General features: G+C 37.4%; 1 protein-coding gene across 1 annotated transcript in view; it reads left to right on the top strand.

The window, feature by feature from the left end:
* The window catches only part of Cdkal1 (CDK5 regulatory subunit associated protein 1 like 1), a 732,899-nt gene that overhangs the window by 315,470 nt on the left and 398,961 nt on the right, over positions 1–18,468 (top strand). Inside the window, exon 8 of the mRNA XM_004640150.2 lies at positions 9,544–9,647. Coding sequence (XP_004640207.2) covers positions 9,544–9,647 — 104 coding nt within the window. The remainder of the gene's footprint in view (positions 1–9,543; positions 9,648–18,468) is intronic.

Below are 18,468 nucleotides of genomic sequence, written 5' to 3'. Positions count from 1 at the left end.
TCGTTTCTGAACTGATTCCTGTTTATGTGCTAGTTGGCATAGTTCTGTGTTCCTGAACATACCGTTTATTGGAAATAGAAGAGAGACTTTCCTTTGATTAGTCATGCTCTACTTCAGAGCTGATGTTAGTGTTCATTTCTCTTGAGTTTTGTGGACTGCATGAGAGAAGAGCAGAACAACAGATTCCTGAATAAAAGCACCATAGGTTTAAGTCCTGGGTAAGAATCTGACAAAATGCACTAGAGTTTACTTTTTTTTATTGCCAAATGATTATATCTATTCTTTTTCTTATACATGACCTTATCTAAAACTGGCCCTTAATGTCCTATCTTTACCACTCGTGAACCTAGACATTCAACATCTTGTCTCATACTAAGACCAGGGCCTCTGAGTAATGCATACTGTTCTCTGTCTCATCTGCTATAGCTCTTCATGGTCTTGCAACCTGTGGCTAAGTGATAACTCATAATGTATGTCTTTCATAATGCTGGAGTAAGACCAAGACGATTACAACACATTCCTATTTTAATAGGATAAAAGCTGGGTGTGGTATTTCATTCCTATATTCTCAGAATTTCAGAGACTGACAAGAGCATAGACTGTTCAAAGCAACCTGAACTATAGAGCAAGACCCTGGTTCCCCCTCCCCCTCCCTAGCAAAGGGGAGGAGGGATAATATGGCTGAGATTATAGGCTTAATGATAGAATGCTGACTTAGTAGGCATAAGGCTTGGGGTTTGGTGTCCAGCACAGTAGAAAATAAAACAGGGGATAATAGGAGACAGAGTACATTGGTCATTTTTCATAATCCAGGCATGCTAAGTACTCCCTATACTGGCAGGAAGTTATTTTCATAATTCTTTAGTACATGTGAAAGTGTCTGTGAGTATCTTCTTTTTCATTGTTTTCAGTACCACATCCAAGATCCTTTGGAATGCACCATCTATGTGGGAACTGCAACTGCAACTGCAACTGCAACTGCAACTTGTGTGTGTGTGTGTGTGTGTGTGTGTGTGTGTGTGTATCCGTCCCTCCATCTGCTTCCCTTTCTCCCTACCTCCCTCTCTCCCAGTTTGTTAAGCAGAATCAAAGAAGGAGACACTGAGAAAGAAATCTGGGCATGGGAAGGCCTAGGTTTCTGCAGCTTTCTTTAACTAATGCAAAGTTGGCTGTCAGAGATCACAGGTTGCCTTAGAACCATGGCTCCCAGTTAACATTGGACCTGCACGGTTCTTTATGGCAAGAGTTTGCTCACTTCTATATTTTTTCTTTTTGATAAATATATTTTCTCTTGGACCTACTCTAGGTCATTATCTTAAGACTGGCATTAAATTCTACTTCAGCCACAATACTGTGCATTAGAATAGTGGCTAGCAAATTTGAGAAGTTGTTGGAATAAAAGATAATGAACGGCTAGGTATTACTTTTCTGTATTAGGTGAAATGCATCATTTTTCTTCATTGTGTAGTCATTCACACCATTATTTGGCTCAAACAATTTCAGTTATTTTCCCACACGAGTTAAAAAATTTATCTGAATTTAGCTTTCTAGTTTCAACACCCCTGGGGGGGAATATATATATATATATATCTCCCCTCATTTTTCAGGATGTTTTGACCAGTGGTAGAACAATACTTTTTATTCCAGGCGCCAAAATAGTATACCTGTTATATGCTTTAGAATAAGTTCCAGCCCGTGTTTCCTGTGAGATTTTACCTTGGCAGACGTCAGCCACCACAGCCCCTGAGGAAGCAAAAACAATAGCTCTCCTTGCTCACACTTTTTATTTTAAACTATATTTTGAGGTCCAATGTTTAGATTTTTTAGTTGGTATTTTTAACATACAACTTAGTTCAGGTTAACCCCTAGGTAAGTCTTTGCTATAGATCATTTCCTGTATGTTGGCCTTTATTTAGAATGCTATTTGGAAGAGTAGCATTAGTTTTGCCTAGTTTAATAGCAGATGAGTGTTAAGTACTAATTCATGGAAAATAAATGTGCTTTTATTTATCATCACACAATTTTGGTTCTAACCTAGGCATATAATAATACTCTGTACAAATATATGGGCCTTGTTTACTTCTTTATAGATTGTGCTTCAGTGAGTGTGGTAAGTGAGCTAGTTGCCTAAAATGAACAAAATCAAGCCCAAAAGCAAATGAGCTCTAATATGTATATCAAAAATAGTTTGGTAGGGCCGACCAAATAGCTCAGTGGATTAAAGTGCCTGAAAGCAGGCGCAGGGGCTGGGGGTTCCATCCCCAGGCCTGCTGTGCCAGCCCCGCCTCAGGGCGCACTGAGATGGTAATTGATACTGAGTGTGGTGGCGGTGCCTGTAATCCCAGCTCTTGGGAGGCTGTAAACAGACAGATCACTATGAATCTGATCTAGAAGAGAGGCCCTGAGCACCCTGTAGGCCCTTTCATAAAACACTAAATAAACAAATAAATAAAAAATAGTTTGGAGGTAGAGGTGGACTGGTGTGTTGGTGTGTGTTTACATATGTGGATGCACTTTTGTGTATATATGACTTGTGTGTATACTTCAACTTGCTGATTTTGTTTATTTTTTTGTGTGCTAAACATTAGACCAGAGCCATAATTATGCTATCCACGTGCTATACCATTGAGCTATTTCACCAGTATTTTTTTGTTTTATTTTTATTTTTTAGGACAGGGTCTACAGGGTCAACAGAATCTCACTGCATAGATCAGACTCCTAGTGATCCTCCTGTTTACAGCCTCCTAAGTGCTGGGATTACAGTCATGTGCCACCATTCCCAGTCTCAGTGGCTGTCTCAGTGGCTGTCTCAATGTCTCAATGTGCCCCAGGGGTGGGGCCAGCACAGCAGGCCCCAGGATCGAACTTCTGGCCCCTGGGCCCCTGCATCTGTCTAAGCAGGCACTTTAATCTGCTGAGATATTTGGCTGGCTCTCCAAATTACACTATTTTTTAAAAGGGTATCTGTTATGACTTTTAAAAAATGTTATAGTATATAGATGGTGCCCTACTTATAATGGTTTAATTTAGGAGTTTTGTATCTCGATGCCCCCCTCCCCGAAGAACCTTGTGCAGTCATGGGTCTTTTTTAGGGGTGGCTGAATCTAGAGTGTGTTACACTGGGATTAAGGGGGAATATGGTTAGTAAATTACTTCACTGATCAGTTTGGTATAGTTCTGGCTGGGATTGTGGATCTGAAAGCTATGCCCACCTTAGGGTGGGTAGCCTGGCATACAATGGAAGGGACAAAAAGGGTCTTGTCTCCTCTCCCTTGTTGCTTGCCCTTTTTGATTTTGCTTTTTTCTGCTGTGATGAACTATTTCTACTCTGGGATGCTTCTCTGCCAAACCACCCTGCTTTGGAGCCAGCCAATTATGGACTGAGCCCTCTCTAAATTGTGAGCTAAACAAATGTATCCTCCTTTAACTTTGTGCGAGAGAAGAGTAACTAAGACATTTTATACAGGTGAGAATTTGGTATGAAACCACATTTTGAATTTTGATCTTTGACCGTTTCCTGGGCTCTGTGCTATGACACTCTGGTGATGCTGCTCAGCAGCCGTGAGCTGTGACTTCCAGTCTGCCACGTGACCACAAGAGAAACGACTGCTATGCCACAGCTCACTGTATTGCCGAGTTCTGATGCCCTGTAGGCCAGGGGCACTAAATTCAATTTTTTATTTACGGTATAATAAACTATGGCTTATTGATATATAACTCCATCATAAATCAAGGAGTGTCTGTCTGGCAGAGTTATATTTTAAAGGATAAATCATGCATATTTACTGTACAAAAAACATCTCTGACTGTGGTAGGAGATCAGAGTCCCTATTTCCTTTTCAGCTTGCACATGTGTAATTTAATTGAAGTCTATAGCACAGTCACTTTGTGCTTTGGGATCTCCAACACTGAAGTGCAACTATTTGGCAGTGATATTTGGCAACTGCAGCTTTCTCTACTGCTTTCTTTGAAAGAATATAGTATCTTAGCCTGAAATTTTTGACTGTGGCTTTTGCTTTAGAAATGAAAACTAGCAGTGTAGGTGGAACACTGGAAACCTTTTGGAGAACTGTTTACTTTACAGTTGACAGAATCCTATCCTCTTTCCCCAGGGTTTCATAGTAAACACATTCAGGGGACAGTTATTGCCAATGTGAGTAGTGGACTTTTGTCTCCCAGGGAGTAACCCACTAGGCACAGATAGAACACACTGAGAATCAACTGGAGTTATCACTACCACTTAATGGTATTTAGTCTATATCTCCATCAGTTGCTTTATATTCAGTCAAAGAAGCCATTTTGTTGATAATTTTTCTAGTGCATCTTAAATTGCCAAAAGATTTTCATAGAAATGTAAGGAAAACATAGGGTACATGTTAAAGAATCACCCACAGCTGTGTAGACTTTGGGTTTTTGCTAGTCTGTGCTGAAATAAATATAAAGAAAATAGGATAAGTTTTCATGCAGATATATGCATGAAGCTTCATTATGGCATTCCCCTTAATCTTGTCTTAAGCTGGTTTTTAAATAAGATAATTATGATACAGTACAAGGTAGTTTAACTTAAAAATGATGTCCTCACTTGGCAAATGAAAAAGTTGGTGCCCTCCCTGGTGACTAGTTTTATGTGTGTGCATTTCCAGTGTGCTGTTCTATGGTGTCCCAAGCTCTAGGAAAATGTAAAGAAAGAAAATGGGTGAGTGATCTTTGATAGAGTTGTCCTGCCAGGAAGTCTTTCTGGTGCACTGTAATGATTAAAGATTATCTTGTGTAGGGGCCTTGATCTTACAATTTTGGTCTTCAAGCTTCAGTTTCCTGTTCTCAGTGTTCTGAATTTTAAAACAAATGCTGATCCTTTCCCCTGTAAGATCCATGTCATTGCTTTATGGCAGTGATGGCAAACTTATGGCATATGTGCCACAGCCAGCTGTTTGTTATTGTTGAAAGCTCTGAAAGGTTCACCATAACTGCCATCTATCTTCTACACTCCTAGCTTCCCTAGGCCTGTGTTCTTGAATGCCATTCATGTCTCAGTTACTTTTCTCTCATGTCTGACATAAAATACCCAACACCCAAAGTTAAGGAAGGAGAGGCTTATTTAGCTCACAGTTTGTGGAAATTTTGGTCCATAATCAGCTGTGTCCAAGGTAGAGTGGCACCAGGCTCAGGGCAGCAGTTCCTGGTGGTGGGAAAGAGGAAAAAAGACCAAAAAGGGAGGAACAGTGGAAGAGAGCAAGCTTCTCTCCCTTCTTATATTGCATTCAGGCTGTCCGCCTCATGGTAGGTGTAGCACTCACCCCCATAATTCCAGCATTGGATCATGAATTAATCACAAACTCTATAAGCCCACCCCATGACTACATGAGGCTTTGCGGGGACAGCTAGACACAAACCATAACAGTTCCACTTAGCATACCTTCTTGGGTAGATAGCCAAATATTTGCTTGATAACTGGTCTGATCCATTATGAATTCTCCAATAGCACTGAGTATTTATTGGTATTTTATTTATAGACTAAATAGTTTTTTGGCCCTGGAACCAGGGATTGAACTCAGACTCTTGCGCTTGCCAGGGAAGCACTTATTCTTCTGAGCCATCTCCCTGGTCCCTAAATAGTGTGTTAATAATAGTAAAATATATAGATACATTGTAATTTAGTGAGATTATTAGGATGAGCACATAGTCAATCTTGTATCTTTATAAAGAGTGAGTTATTGTGTCTTTAGTGAAGGAGGAGTCCAACTGCTGTTGCACTCCTTTGCTTGGTGATATTTCAGTACAGAAGAATTGGACTGATCCAGTTGGTTCTTCCTCAGTTTAGCTCTTACTGAAGGCCCATCACAACATCTGAGGCTTTGAGAAAGCTCTTATACTTTCTCAATAAATTAAAAATAAATAAGAATTAAGTTATTTGAATGAAATGGGGTATACTGGTTCGAAGTGTGAATGTTTGAGTCCAAGTAATTTTTCATTTTTAGGCTTATTCTTGACCTGAAGTAGAAACAGAACCCTATGTCACATTACGCTTTTTATTTTTTCCTACAAAAAAGGAACTTAGTAGTATAAATGCCTTTTTAAAAGTATAATTCAGACTTGTAAATTTTTCCAGAATTTTTTTTTTTTTTTTGGTACTGGGGCTTGAACTCAGGACCCACTTACTCTACTGAGCTATCTTCCCGGCCCCCTGTAAATTTTTCCGGAATTTGTGATCGTTAGTGTGCTCATTTTTAAGAAAAGACTAAATATGTTAAGACTTAAGTTTTTATTTGCTATAGGTGGTCAAGTAGCACAATGATTTGTTGTTAGATGTTTAAAACCCCTTGGAATATCATGATTTGTGAAAATTCATCATTTAGTCTTTATAATTTAGAATATTCTACTACAGATGCTTTTTAAGACTTGAAGGTTATTCTGCTAAATTAAATGTTTGATCTCTCTCCACTAGGGAGCTTGTAGTTATGTTTTGGCAGGTGTCTGTGTGACAGAGATTAGCAGGATGGCATGTGCTGGCATTGTCCCTCGTTGTCGCAGTCCAGGTCTGTGCAGGATTCTGCATCTTCCTTTCAGTTCAACGGTCATCTCGTTTTGGCTTTGATGTCTAGATCTTTTGTTTTCTGACACTTAAAGAACCTGGCTCAGAGTCCTTACTCTTAGGCAATTATTTAATTGCTTATAGATAACTGAAACTATTATACAGTTCTTTTGTGAATTCCTTTAAGCTTGACATACTGAAGTGATTGGTCAACACAGTTCCTGGTTGGGGAAAAATTATTTTTAAGCATCAAAAAGCAAACGCTTTTCTAATTTTGCTCTGCATGTTTTTTCTTTATACAGTAACAAAAATTCTTTCCTTTTAAAATGTAAAACCTAAAAAAGTTAATGCTTGTGATGGTACTAATGTGGCATGCTTCAAGAAATGTGTACTGTGGAAATAATTCACCTTAATATGAAGTATTAAATACTAAAACAATATGAAGCATTATTTTAATAGCTGTGTATAAGATGGAACCCATTTTATATAATAAAGAGTTCAAACTCCAATATATTACTTCAACAACTTTAATTAAACCCAGGGGAATGATTTACTGAAGGATATTTTGAATTCTTAGTGTGATATTTATACTTCTTGGATTATTTTATTATAAATGTTTTACAATATCAGCTTGTTTTATTTAAACTTTGTATACATTTTCATGAGTGATTTTTCTGTGGGGAATTAATTTCCACCTTTCTTAAATAAGACAGTAGGAAAATACGATTGGTTTCTATATGTAGCGTTTCAGCCATGCTATTGGCAAACACATCTGTTACAAAAAGGGGGATACACCTGGAACAGAATGACATGTAATCATTTCTTTACAAAATTACTTAAAAGTAGTCCCGTTAAACTTCTAGTATTTAACTGATCACTTAATAGACACGATACTAAGTGGTTTGCATGTATCAATTTATTTATGATTAAAATGTGTTTCTCAGCCTTTTTTTTTTCTCCTTTCCCTTTCTCCAATTCGTATCCCATCAGACCACTGCTTTGGAGAAACAGCTGTCAGAAATAGTAATATCATCCATTAGAAATGTCCACTTAATTTATGTTGCTCTCCATTGTTAATAGAACAAAGAAGACCTGCCTGGGCCTTAGGAGGTAGAGAAGGCAGGTTACCTGGTGGGTGCTGATTCAAGCTGAGTGAATGCCATTTCTAAGGGGATGCCAGGAACATGGCACGGCCTACAGTAGAGAGTAGTCAGAGTGCAGAAACACTTGAGAAAAAGGCAGGAGAGAACATTGGGCTTCCACTGTCCCAAGACACAACCTAGAGAACCTGAGCTGTTAATTTTGAAACACAGTAAATCAAATGAGGCTACCCATTTTGTCACAGACCCAGCAGAAGGAGCAAAACAGAAACTGGATGACAGTGGCAAGAATGAAAGTGACAAGTGTGGGCCAGTAAAGAGACAAGCCCATCTTTAAATTCCTAAACACCAAAGAAGAGAAACACAAATTTTAAATAGACAACTTCATATACTGGTGGATAAGTAGATAAGCACTGACCATGATAGAATGCAGATGCTATGTCACATTATATCTTGTTGGATGATTACCTTTATCATTATCTGCATTTGTATGTAGCTAGTTTTATTTTATTTTATTTTATTTTTTTTTGGCAGGGGGGACTGTGGGGATTCAACCCAGAATCACTGCTGCTTGATAGGAAAGGAGTGTCAGCATTAAGAGTAGGTGGTTGGTTAAACAGTAAAACACATTTAAATCTGTCTATTATTATACACAAAGATTCTATGCAGAAGTTTTCAGGAATTAAGCATGGCTTTTTTGAGGAGTATAGTAAATCCTACACATTTTATTGACATAGCAATAAAGTTACAAATTGGTTAGGTCGAGTACTTAAAAGTTTAATTATGTAAGCTGTGTCTGTCTGTCTGTCTGTCTGTCTGTCTGTCTGTCTGTCTGTCTGTCGTCTCTCAGTCTCTCGCTTGCTCACTCGCTCAGTGCTGCTGAGCTTCATTATTTTTGCATGGGCCTTTGTGTTTTTGCTGCTCTTACTGGAGATTGAACCAGGCCCCTTACACGGGGCAAAGGCTGCCCCCACCCCTCATTTTGTAGTTTTTTATTTTTAGCTATGGCCTTGCTAAACTACTAGGCTGTTCTCAAACTTGCTCCTCCTGCTTCAGCCTCCTCACATACTAGAATTGCTGTTGTGTGTAACTATACAGGGCTAAGACTTCTTTTAATGTGATTCTTTATCTTGTAATAAGAAATTTATGTTATATTTAAAATTCTAAGCGTTAAAATCAGCAATTATGTATGAAAAACAATTTTTTATCATTTCTACGCACTATTGGAAAAGAAGTCTTTAATTTTTTAAGGGTAATATTATCATACTACTTTTTTAGTTTGACTAACGTAATGCCAAAGAATATATAGTAAACATGCTTTAATTTCTTTTTCTAATTTCAAGGAGTAAAAAGTAATTCTGGAAAAATTTGAAGGGCGTATTTTTTTATGTTGTGCATTTATTCTTATGTCATTAGTTGAAAGTTAAATGAGCATGCTTTCTCATTTGTAATAAAAAGGTATGTATGGGCAGTACTGAAGTTTTCTAGGCATTTGAAATGTCAGAGGGCCAGGGAGATGGCTCAGTAGAATAAGCGCTTCCCTGGCAAGCGTAAGGGCCTGAGTTCAATCCCCATTTTTGCAAAAAAAAAAAAAAAAAAAAGACATGTCAGTAACTTACAAAAAGTGTTTTGAGTTGCTTTTGGTTAGTTATTGGAAGCATATATAATTTTTTTCCTCACAAACATGTATATTTTAAGATAATACTGTGATTTGTTGAAACATTTTTGATTAATTGAAATTCAAAAGAATTGTGAATTGCTTTGCCTGTTGGAAATAAAATAAACATGAGACATGCAGATAATTGGTTTTTGTAATTGTCATATATATTAAGTACATTTTTGGTGCCCCCTGTGTTATGTATAATTTATCTTTAAGAATTTGAGTCTTATTTATTGCCATCCTTTGAACAGGTGTCTCAATGCTTGTACCTACTGCAAAACTAAGCATGCCAGAGGAAATTTGGCCAGTTATCCTATTGATGAACTAGTGGATAGAGCTAAACAATCTTTTCAAGGTAAGTGTGTCTGTGATCATCTGAAGTTAGTCTTCTTAATAAATCCTTTTGGCCTTCTAAGTAACAATTTAGATACCAGCTACCTTAGTTTTTTTAAAGTTTGCAAATATTTTAGATTAAGTAAAGATGCCAAATGTAATTGCTCAGTTCATATTCATATCAATTAATCTTTTAATGTTTTTCTATTTTATCACTCTAAGAAAATGACTTATTTTGTACTTGATTGTCTATCTTTGCACTCCATGAAAAAAATGGAAAACATCCATGAGCCTCTGGAATCTAACGTTTTTGTAGACTCAGGGTGCTACTACTTTTGGAGGGCATTTTTTTTAGCATTTAGAAAACAGACAAAACATTAAAAACATACAAGATTAAGAGTATCCTGGAGCTTTTGAATGAAAAGAGAAGCTTCCTATCAGCCAGTCTAGGAGCCACACCTCCTTTTTTGTGGACCTGCTGGACCAGGAAAGGGTGGCACTGAGTAAGAATCTTAATGACTAGAATGACAGCGTGGGTGGCCAGCTACTTCCAAATCACTTCTTGCTAGAAAATGATTGCCTGTGTATCTCTTGGCTTGTACCGAGTTGTCTTTAACCTGAGTCACAGTTGTGGTGACACATAATTGCTTAAACCAGGAACTTTCTCTTTTGTCTTTGTTTATAATATATGTATATAACAGTGGTGTGTTTTTATGCCCAACATCAGATAACCTATTATGTCTTAATCTTGTGAGTTATAGGTATTAGCAATGTGCTTTTCCTTTTAATAAGTAACTCAGAGTGCTTTTTTTCAATTTTAGTATATGTGCTGCCGAAGCAAGCACAAGAGTGCTTTTTTTTCAATACCTCACATCTACCTCAGAAAAATAAGAACAGGAATAGTTTTTTTTTTTTGTACTAAGTAGATGTTCTAACAATCCAATGAAGCTCTGATTTATCTTTAGAAAAATGGTCTGGACAAGAGATAGACTATGTTTCTTTCATGGGATTTTAGTTAACTAGGAGGATAAATCAGCACAGGTGATATAAATTGCTAGCACATCCCTTTTATGTAGTCTTTCTAGAGCTGTTATCAACATGAATTTGGAATATTACTTTTAATGCAGAGAAGCATACCTTCAGTTGATATATTTTTCACTTCCAAAAGACCTTTTCTCTTTATTTTATATCCAGCTAGTATTGGAAAAGAACCTTCTTGATAGTTTTCTGTTTTTATATCCAGGTTATTATCTAGTCTGAGCCAAAATCTTAAGTAGCTGTCTTTTCTGTAGCAAGATTACTTTCAGGATTTTTTCAAAAGGTGCAAATATTGGCAGAAAAACCTAATCTGTGTCTATTTTTGCTGGCTAGTTGTCCTCCCCTCCCCTCCCCTCCCCTCCCTTGGCCTTTGCTACTATTCTTTTTCCCCTCTATACATATATGTCTGTCACATAATGGCTATACATAGATGCCCTACTACCAAATGCTATAAATTAGAAGACATAAATTAGTGCTTTTCAGTGTCATATACTTCTAAACACAAATACATGTAATGTAAACATTTTTTCTATTTCATTGTATTTGAAAAATTTAAACTGTACAATTACCATGTAGGAAGGGTATTTTCTTCATTAACTCCTATCCATCTTCACCTGTGACTTATACTGACAGCTGTATGGTTGCTTCACAACTTTATGTAGTTTGTATGTATGATATATGGCTTGAGAGAAAAATAATGGTAGAAATAGTTTTTTTCTACCAAGTAGATGTTCTAATAATCTAATTAAGCTCTGATTTCTCATTAGAAACACAGTCTGGACAATAGAGGCAGACTATGTTTCTTTCATGGGATTTTAGTAACTAGTTAATATTTTCATGTCTAAGCCAGTTGGACTAGTTACAGTGTGATTCATGGAACAAAGCAGTATTGAGTGGTAATTTAGTGACTATATAAAAATAGAGAAAGTGTGAGATTATTGTCATCATTTTTGATATGTGTTTTTGTTGTTATTGCATTATTTGTAATATAAAGTTTTGCTATTGCTGCCTCTTGTTTGTTATCTGTGTCATAGACTTGAACCCAAATGCTAACTTTTAGATTTACAAGCTCATTTGATTAATATGTGGTTCTGAGATCACAACTTGCTGAGTGAGCCAGTGTGTGCAAGAAAAAATTGTAAGTAGTTAAGTATTGATACTTCGTGCCATGGTTGAATTTGGACTTGAAACACAGGTGACTTACCAGTGATGTGAGCTGAACAAGTTCTCATCACTATAATATTTAATTTTTTTTGTAAGAATTTAACATAGAATGTGAAGCAGCTGCTATGTCAGTGGTATGAAGAACACATGTTGCTGAACTAAAGGAATTAAAAATGAATCTAAAAGGGTAAGTCAGACTTGAGTTGAGTATATTGAGACATCCATAACAGAGAGATTATTGGCTACCATCAAATGACAGATTTTACCAAAAATTTCTCTGTAGAAAAACTATTTAGTATAACAGTTTTCATTTTCTAAATTTTAAAAATGCAAATTCATGATGATGGCCTTACATTTCCATCATAGGAAATGGCAATCTGTAAACTCACATTTTAAAGACATCAAATAGGTAGAATTATCTTTTTTTCTGGATGACATTGAGATTTTAATGTTCTTATAGACTTCTTTTTTTTTTTTAACATATTTAGTATAGGGTGTGCAGCGTCTCACTACACAAATCTATCTATCTTTCTTTCTTTCTTTCTTTCTTTCTTTCTTTCTTTCTTTCTTTCTTTCTTTCTTTCTTTGTATTTTAGGGAAGGGTCTACCGGGTGTTCACGGTCTTACTACTAGATCGGACTCAAAGTGATCCACCTGTTTACAGCCTCCCAAGAGGTGGGATTACAGGTACATGCCACCCAGTTTTAATTGCTGGCTCAGCATGCCCCGTACAAGGCTGGCATGACCCCTGGCCCCTGCGCCTGCTTGCAGGCTCTTTAATGCACTGAGCTATTTGGCCGGCCCTCAGTACACAGATGGAACTCATAGTGATTCTCCTGTTGTTAGCCTCCCAAGTGCTGTGCCACCATGCCCAGTCTCAATCACATTTCAGTGCGCCACGAGTGTGGAGCTGGCACAGCATGTCTTACAGAATTCTTAAATTTGAGCCTAATACAGAATAAATGTAAAGATAAATATAATAGAAGAAATTACCCTCTTTTATTTCTGTGACTTTTGCATATTTGGTTCTTTAACAATTCAGTGGGTAGGAGTATTCTTTGTATTAAAACCCCTTAAATTCTGCATTCCACCATGATGAGATTGCTGTCCTTTGTTGGGTAACATGCATATATTAAGTTCCTATAAGATGAAAAGTCTAAATATGCTGCCAGCTAATTTTAAGTGTTGTATTTAAACTTACCAACAGTGGAGGTTGAATTTCCCATCTTTACAATGGCATTTTCAGCCAGGTGTGTTGGCATACCCATGTAAATCTTCTCTATTTGAGAGCTAAAGCAGGAGGAGAGCAAATTTGAGACTACTGGGGCAACTTGCTGAGTCCTTATTTCAAAATAAAAATTTTAAAAGGGCAAGAAATATAGCTCCATAGTAGGAAATTAGAATGGATTTGTATGACCCTGGGTTCAATCCCTAGCACTGAGAGGAAAAAGCACTTTCTTTTTCTTAATTTGTTTTATGGCTACTGTGTGTCAGGTGTTCAAATGGAAGCTGGGTATAATGACACACACTTGTAATTCCAGTGCTCAAATGGCTGAAACAGGACAATTCCAAGCTTAAGCATAGCCTGGAATACATAGCAGATCTTGTCTAAAAAGGAGGAAAAATGCATAAATTAAACCCCATATCCTATTATATAGTTGAATGCACGGTAAGATCATGATTTTTTAAAATACATATAAAACACTTTATATTTATAAAGATTGTTTCTCATGAGCATAATGAATGAAGAGACAGCAGACTAAACCAAAGGCCACAGACATTCAGAAGAGAATGTGAAATAACCATGAAATCATTCTGTGTATGAAACGATTCCTGAAAGTATTAAAAATGTGCTATGAAAAAAGTGAGAGATAAAGGGGAGAGCTCATTAACTTTACATGAATAGCAGTACAGTAAAAGTAAAAAGTACTCATTTCTAAACTGAAACTTTTATTTCTATTGTATATAACAAATATACTTAATTGGTTTCCTAGCTTTTCCTTTTTCTCTAAATCAACCTATTCCCCTTGATGTTTTTATGGACTGTTTTTACCTTCTCAGCATGACATTTGTTTTTCAACAAATCTTTATATTTAAGCTTTACCAAATAAATTCTGGATTATCATTTGGTTGCTATAGACAGTTGAGAGGCCCTCTTCTTTACTTCCCCCTGTTGATTCGGGTTTTTAAAAATTCCTAGGACTGACAATGTTCTCAGGGCTGAGATTGCTGGATTTTGACATGGTCGCATTTTTGATATCTAGAAAAACATGTCAAACAATGACTAGAACTATGTTGGGGCCAAAATGAATTTACAAGCTAGTGTTTTCTAGGATATTCGTATTGATTTTTCTCTAGCAGCTAATCAATCAGTTTCAGTTGTATAAGTGATAGAGCGAACCTTTTTAAGTGTGCTGGGTGAATGGTGTGGAAACAACACCTCTCACTGCTGTCTCTGAAATCAAAATGTTAGGGATGATGGATGAGCCGTTTTCATAGCTATCATGTGCTTTTCTAGATCTCATTTGTATGTTGCTGCTTTTTTTGTCTCATAAATCTGAAAAAGCCCTGAATGATTAACTGGCATAAACCAATTATAGAAAGGTGGAAGAAAGTAGATGAAATATTCAGAATAGGAAGAAACCTTCTTGATGTCTAGTGATTTCAACCTTAATGTTGGGATTTTAAAAGATGAATTCTGCTATATGTCAAGACTTGCAAGGAGTACTGTCTGTTGACTGTACAATTAATTGTACAAGTGGAAGACATTTCTGAGCAGTATTTGATTTTGCTAGATAAGCCTCAGATTGCTCAGTTGTATGGTTTGCGTCAGTCCCCCACTTGACTGTTCCCCCTTTAGTCATGTTTAGTGTGTAATAAATTTGATCCAAGATGAAAAAAGAGCCAACAATTGCATTCTTTTTATTTATATTGCAGTTACATTAAATGTCCCTTATCCTTTCATTTGTGGTGTGTTCAAACAAAATTGAGAAATACATTGCTTTTTTGGATTAATAATGTACATGTTTATTATACATTGTCAGTTTTTTTTTCTTTCTTTCTTTTTGTGTGTGTGTGTGTGTGTGTGTGTGTGTGTGTGCTGGGAATCAAACTCAGGACCTTGTGCTTTCCAGACGGGCACTGTGCTGCTTAGCTATACCTTAACCCCTAAGAGATTTTACCTTATATTAAATTGTGTGGAATAAACCATGAAAATAAAAGCTGTGTAAAATGGTGTAATGCAAAGAGGGAATATAATTTTATTAACTGATGAATCCTGGACCTATAGAAGAATAGTGAAATAGTGTGATGCACATAATTTGATATGAGTATGTGAAAGGAAGTACTACATGCAGTTTATCATGTGAAATCTACAATTTTTAGGTGATGAACACTAAGAATTATTTTCATTCATCCTTACTGGAGAGACAATAATATAACAGAAATACTTTTAACATGGAAACTCAAGGCATAGTCCTTTACATGACCTTTTCTTCTCTTGATTATTATAAAATCTAGACACCTAATATTAGAAAAAAATTGTAAGAATTCATTCATCCAAAACTTTAAATTCTAAGTTACATTGAAATGTATCTAACACAACCATTTAGAGATACATCTTGGCATTATCTAGAAAAAAAATTAAAATATACATAATCTCAGAAGAAAAAAAAAGAGAAATTCTTATGGGTGAGCCAAACAAGTGTACATAATACATCTTGACAGGGGTAGGGGGTCACCGTGCCTATGCAACTGTTTATCAGATACTCAGTTTATGCAAGCTAGGGAGCAATACTCCCTTTAACCCCAGGAAGTGAGAATTAGAGCATCTGTGGGTTCCAGGAATGTGAGTCAGGCATCCATGGCAAAAACACCTTAATTTCTTGGCCTTTGGCTCTTTTCATCTGAGTTTGCGTTGGTGGTATTCATGCCTTTCTTAGCAACAGTGGAGATTCTCTCTTCACTGAATTTTGCAAACAGAGGCACAGCTGCACTGGATGAGGAGAAGTGAGAGCTCGTGTTGTGAAGCTTTTAAACTGTTAGGATCCAGTTGGTGCAGATTAGTGTGTCCCTGGCATGGTGTTTCTCAGATATTTTCCTAAAGGGTCAGGGTAAATATTTAGGCTTTGATTTGTGGGCTGAGTTGGTTGTTGCATCTATTTCTTTCTGCCTTTGTAGTCTGGAAGGAACCACAGAAAATATGTAAATGAATGGGTATGGTCATGTCCCAGTAAAACTTATTTATGGTCAGAATTACTGAAAAGGAATGCCTATGGTTGACTTAAGGGAAAGCTAACTTAAGTGAGATGGATTCTCCATGCAGAACTTATTGTTGTGTAATGTATCAATGCATGTTGTAAATCTTTAAGAAGATATAGTCTTTAGGAAGTAGCATTGCTCTAGCATAAATCAGTGTTGTTTCATTTGAGTCACTTGGCACACATAAAATACTGAAAATAAACTTAATGTCTGAATGCCATTCCTAACAGTTGGATCACAAGTTCTGTAGATCACTGCCCTGCATTTTCCAAAAAGTGATTCTCATCTGTAGCCAGAGTTAACAACTATGAATGTGATCCATGAGTACGGATGATTTTTAGATAAAAGCTGTGAAGTGAACTGACCTCCTGTCCTCTATGGTACAAAAGATTCTGAGGAGGAAGCCTGGTGAATTTGTATTGAAAGGTCAAGGTACGGAAAGCTGCAGGGTCAAGAAGACTGTTGTCAGTTCAGTGACATTGTCCCCATACATAATGGATGGCACAGAAGTCACAGGTGCTTATGTACATAAACAGGCACAGTTATTTATGTTTATTGTCCAGGCTTTCCCAGAGACTCAGCTGACCTTTAACCAGTACACGCTGTGCTTTGTGTAAAAATTAAAAAGGTGTAAACTATGTGGTCCTTTTCTTCAAGGTATTCCTAGTGTGCAGGCAGAGAGGGTAGCAAGTTAGACTAATGAAGATTAAAGTTTTGGGAGGACAAAAGTCACTGATCTAGTTGAATTAAAGAAGCCCTTCTGAATTTTGAAATCATGTGTTATCTCTACAGGGCAGAATCTCCACATGGACAAGATTCCAGTTGCACCTCTACTTTCCCTAACTTGGCTCAGTTTTTACCAGTGAACCCAGTTTTCTCTTCAGGCACATCCTTAATGTGGACTTCTTGTTAGGGACTGCAGTTGGATCTGATTTAGTAGTCAAGATACGCTGATTTGTCTTCTGAGTTCTGAGGGTTATGCGATACCAAAGGTTAACGGTACAAACTCAGTATTGGCCTTTTCACTATAGTCCCTTGACCGGCGCTGAGAAAAGACAAGACAGGGACTCCTTCTTTGTCTTTAGACTTCTTTATTCTCTGGCCTTCCTGCTCCTCCTCTCCTAACCCCCCTTCTTATATGCCCCCCCCCCGACCTATCAGGGGGAGCCAAGTAAATCGTCCCACACAGGCAATAGGCCAACAGCCAGTTGCCTCGCAGGGCTGTGCGAACCAATCAAATCTTGCCAGCAGGGACCAGGGCTATACAGGAAACAAGACTCGTAGCAGAAGCTCCAGCAGGAGGGGCAAGGCTGAGGAGCAGGGCGCCTGCGCCCGACAGTCCCTATTGAAATTATGATGTGTTTCCCTACATTGAACATTTATTGAACATTTCCTAAAAGCAGTTTTTGTTTCTGCTAATATGCACATACTTTAGAAAAGCAGTCTTTTGTTACTTTTGTTACAAAAGTGGATTGGATGGTAAGAGAGGTTTGCATACAGCATATCCTTGCTGTGGGAACCAAGGATATGATCCGAAGGTTGTTTTACAGCTCATAAATTTTTAAGTTGTCACAACTCAGAGTATAACACATCTTTAAAAAAATTCTTTTAAAATTTTTGTTTGGTACGGGGTCTCCCTACACAGCTCAGACTCATATTGATCCTCCTGTCTCAGCCTTCCCAGTGCTGGTATTACAGACATGCGCCACCACACCTGTTTCCATGGTTGGCAAGGCACTCTGAAGCTGGCACAGCATGTGGTGCTAGGGATTAAACTTGGGTCCTTGCGCTTGCCAGGTGGGTTCTTAGACTGCTGAGCAATCTCCACAGCCCCTGAAATACTTTTATATCCATCCTTTAAAAAAAAACATGGTATAGTCATATCTCTGATTAGTCAACTTAATTTGCTTACTTGCTTCCTGGGATTAAACCCCAGGCCTCACACATAATAAAGCCTGTGCTTTGAGCTACATCCCCATTTCATTTATCTTTGAGCTCTGTTGGTTTCTACAAAACTACTAACAAACATGTAACTAAATATAATGAGTTCCTGGGAAAACATCAGAATAGACATTTTGAGATTTGATGGGATTTTGGAACACAGGTAAGTAGACTGAAGTCTCCTAGGTGCTTTTCAAAACCAAGCTGCAAATTTGCCTCCAAACTACTGGAAACCTTATTGTCTTTAAAGAGGCAGGGATTTCACCTTGGCATTTTTCTTAGTTATTTTCCTGCTGATGAGACAACATAACTTGGCACCCACAGATTAAAGAAGGAAAGGGTTGTTTAGGTTCACAGTTTGAGGAGCTTTCATTCTGTAGTCACCTGACTCCAAGGCAGCATGACAAGGTGACACCACAAAGGAGAAACAGTTCATGGTA

The sequence above is a fragment of the Octodon degus genome, unplaced genomic scaffold (genome assembly GCF_000260255.1).
Source record: "Octodon degus isolate 3935 unplaced genomic scaffold, OctDeg1.0 scaffold00119, whole genome shotgun sequence".
NCBI lineage: Eukaryota > Metazoa > Chordata > Mammalia > Rodentia > Octodontidae > Octodon > Octodon degus.
This window is presented reverse-complemented; position numbering and strand designations above follow the sequence as displayed.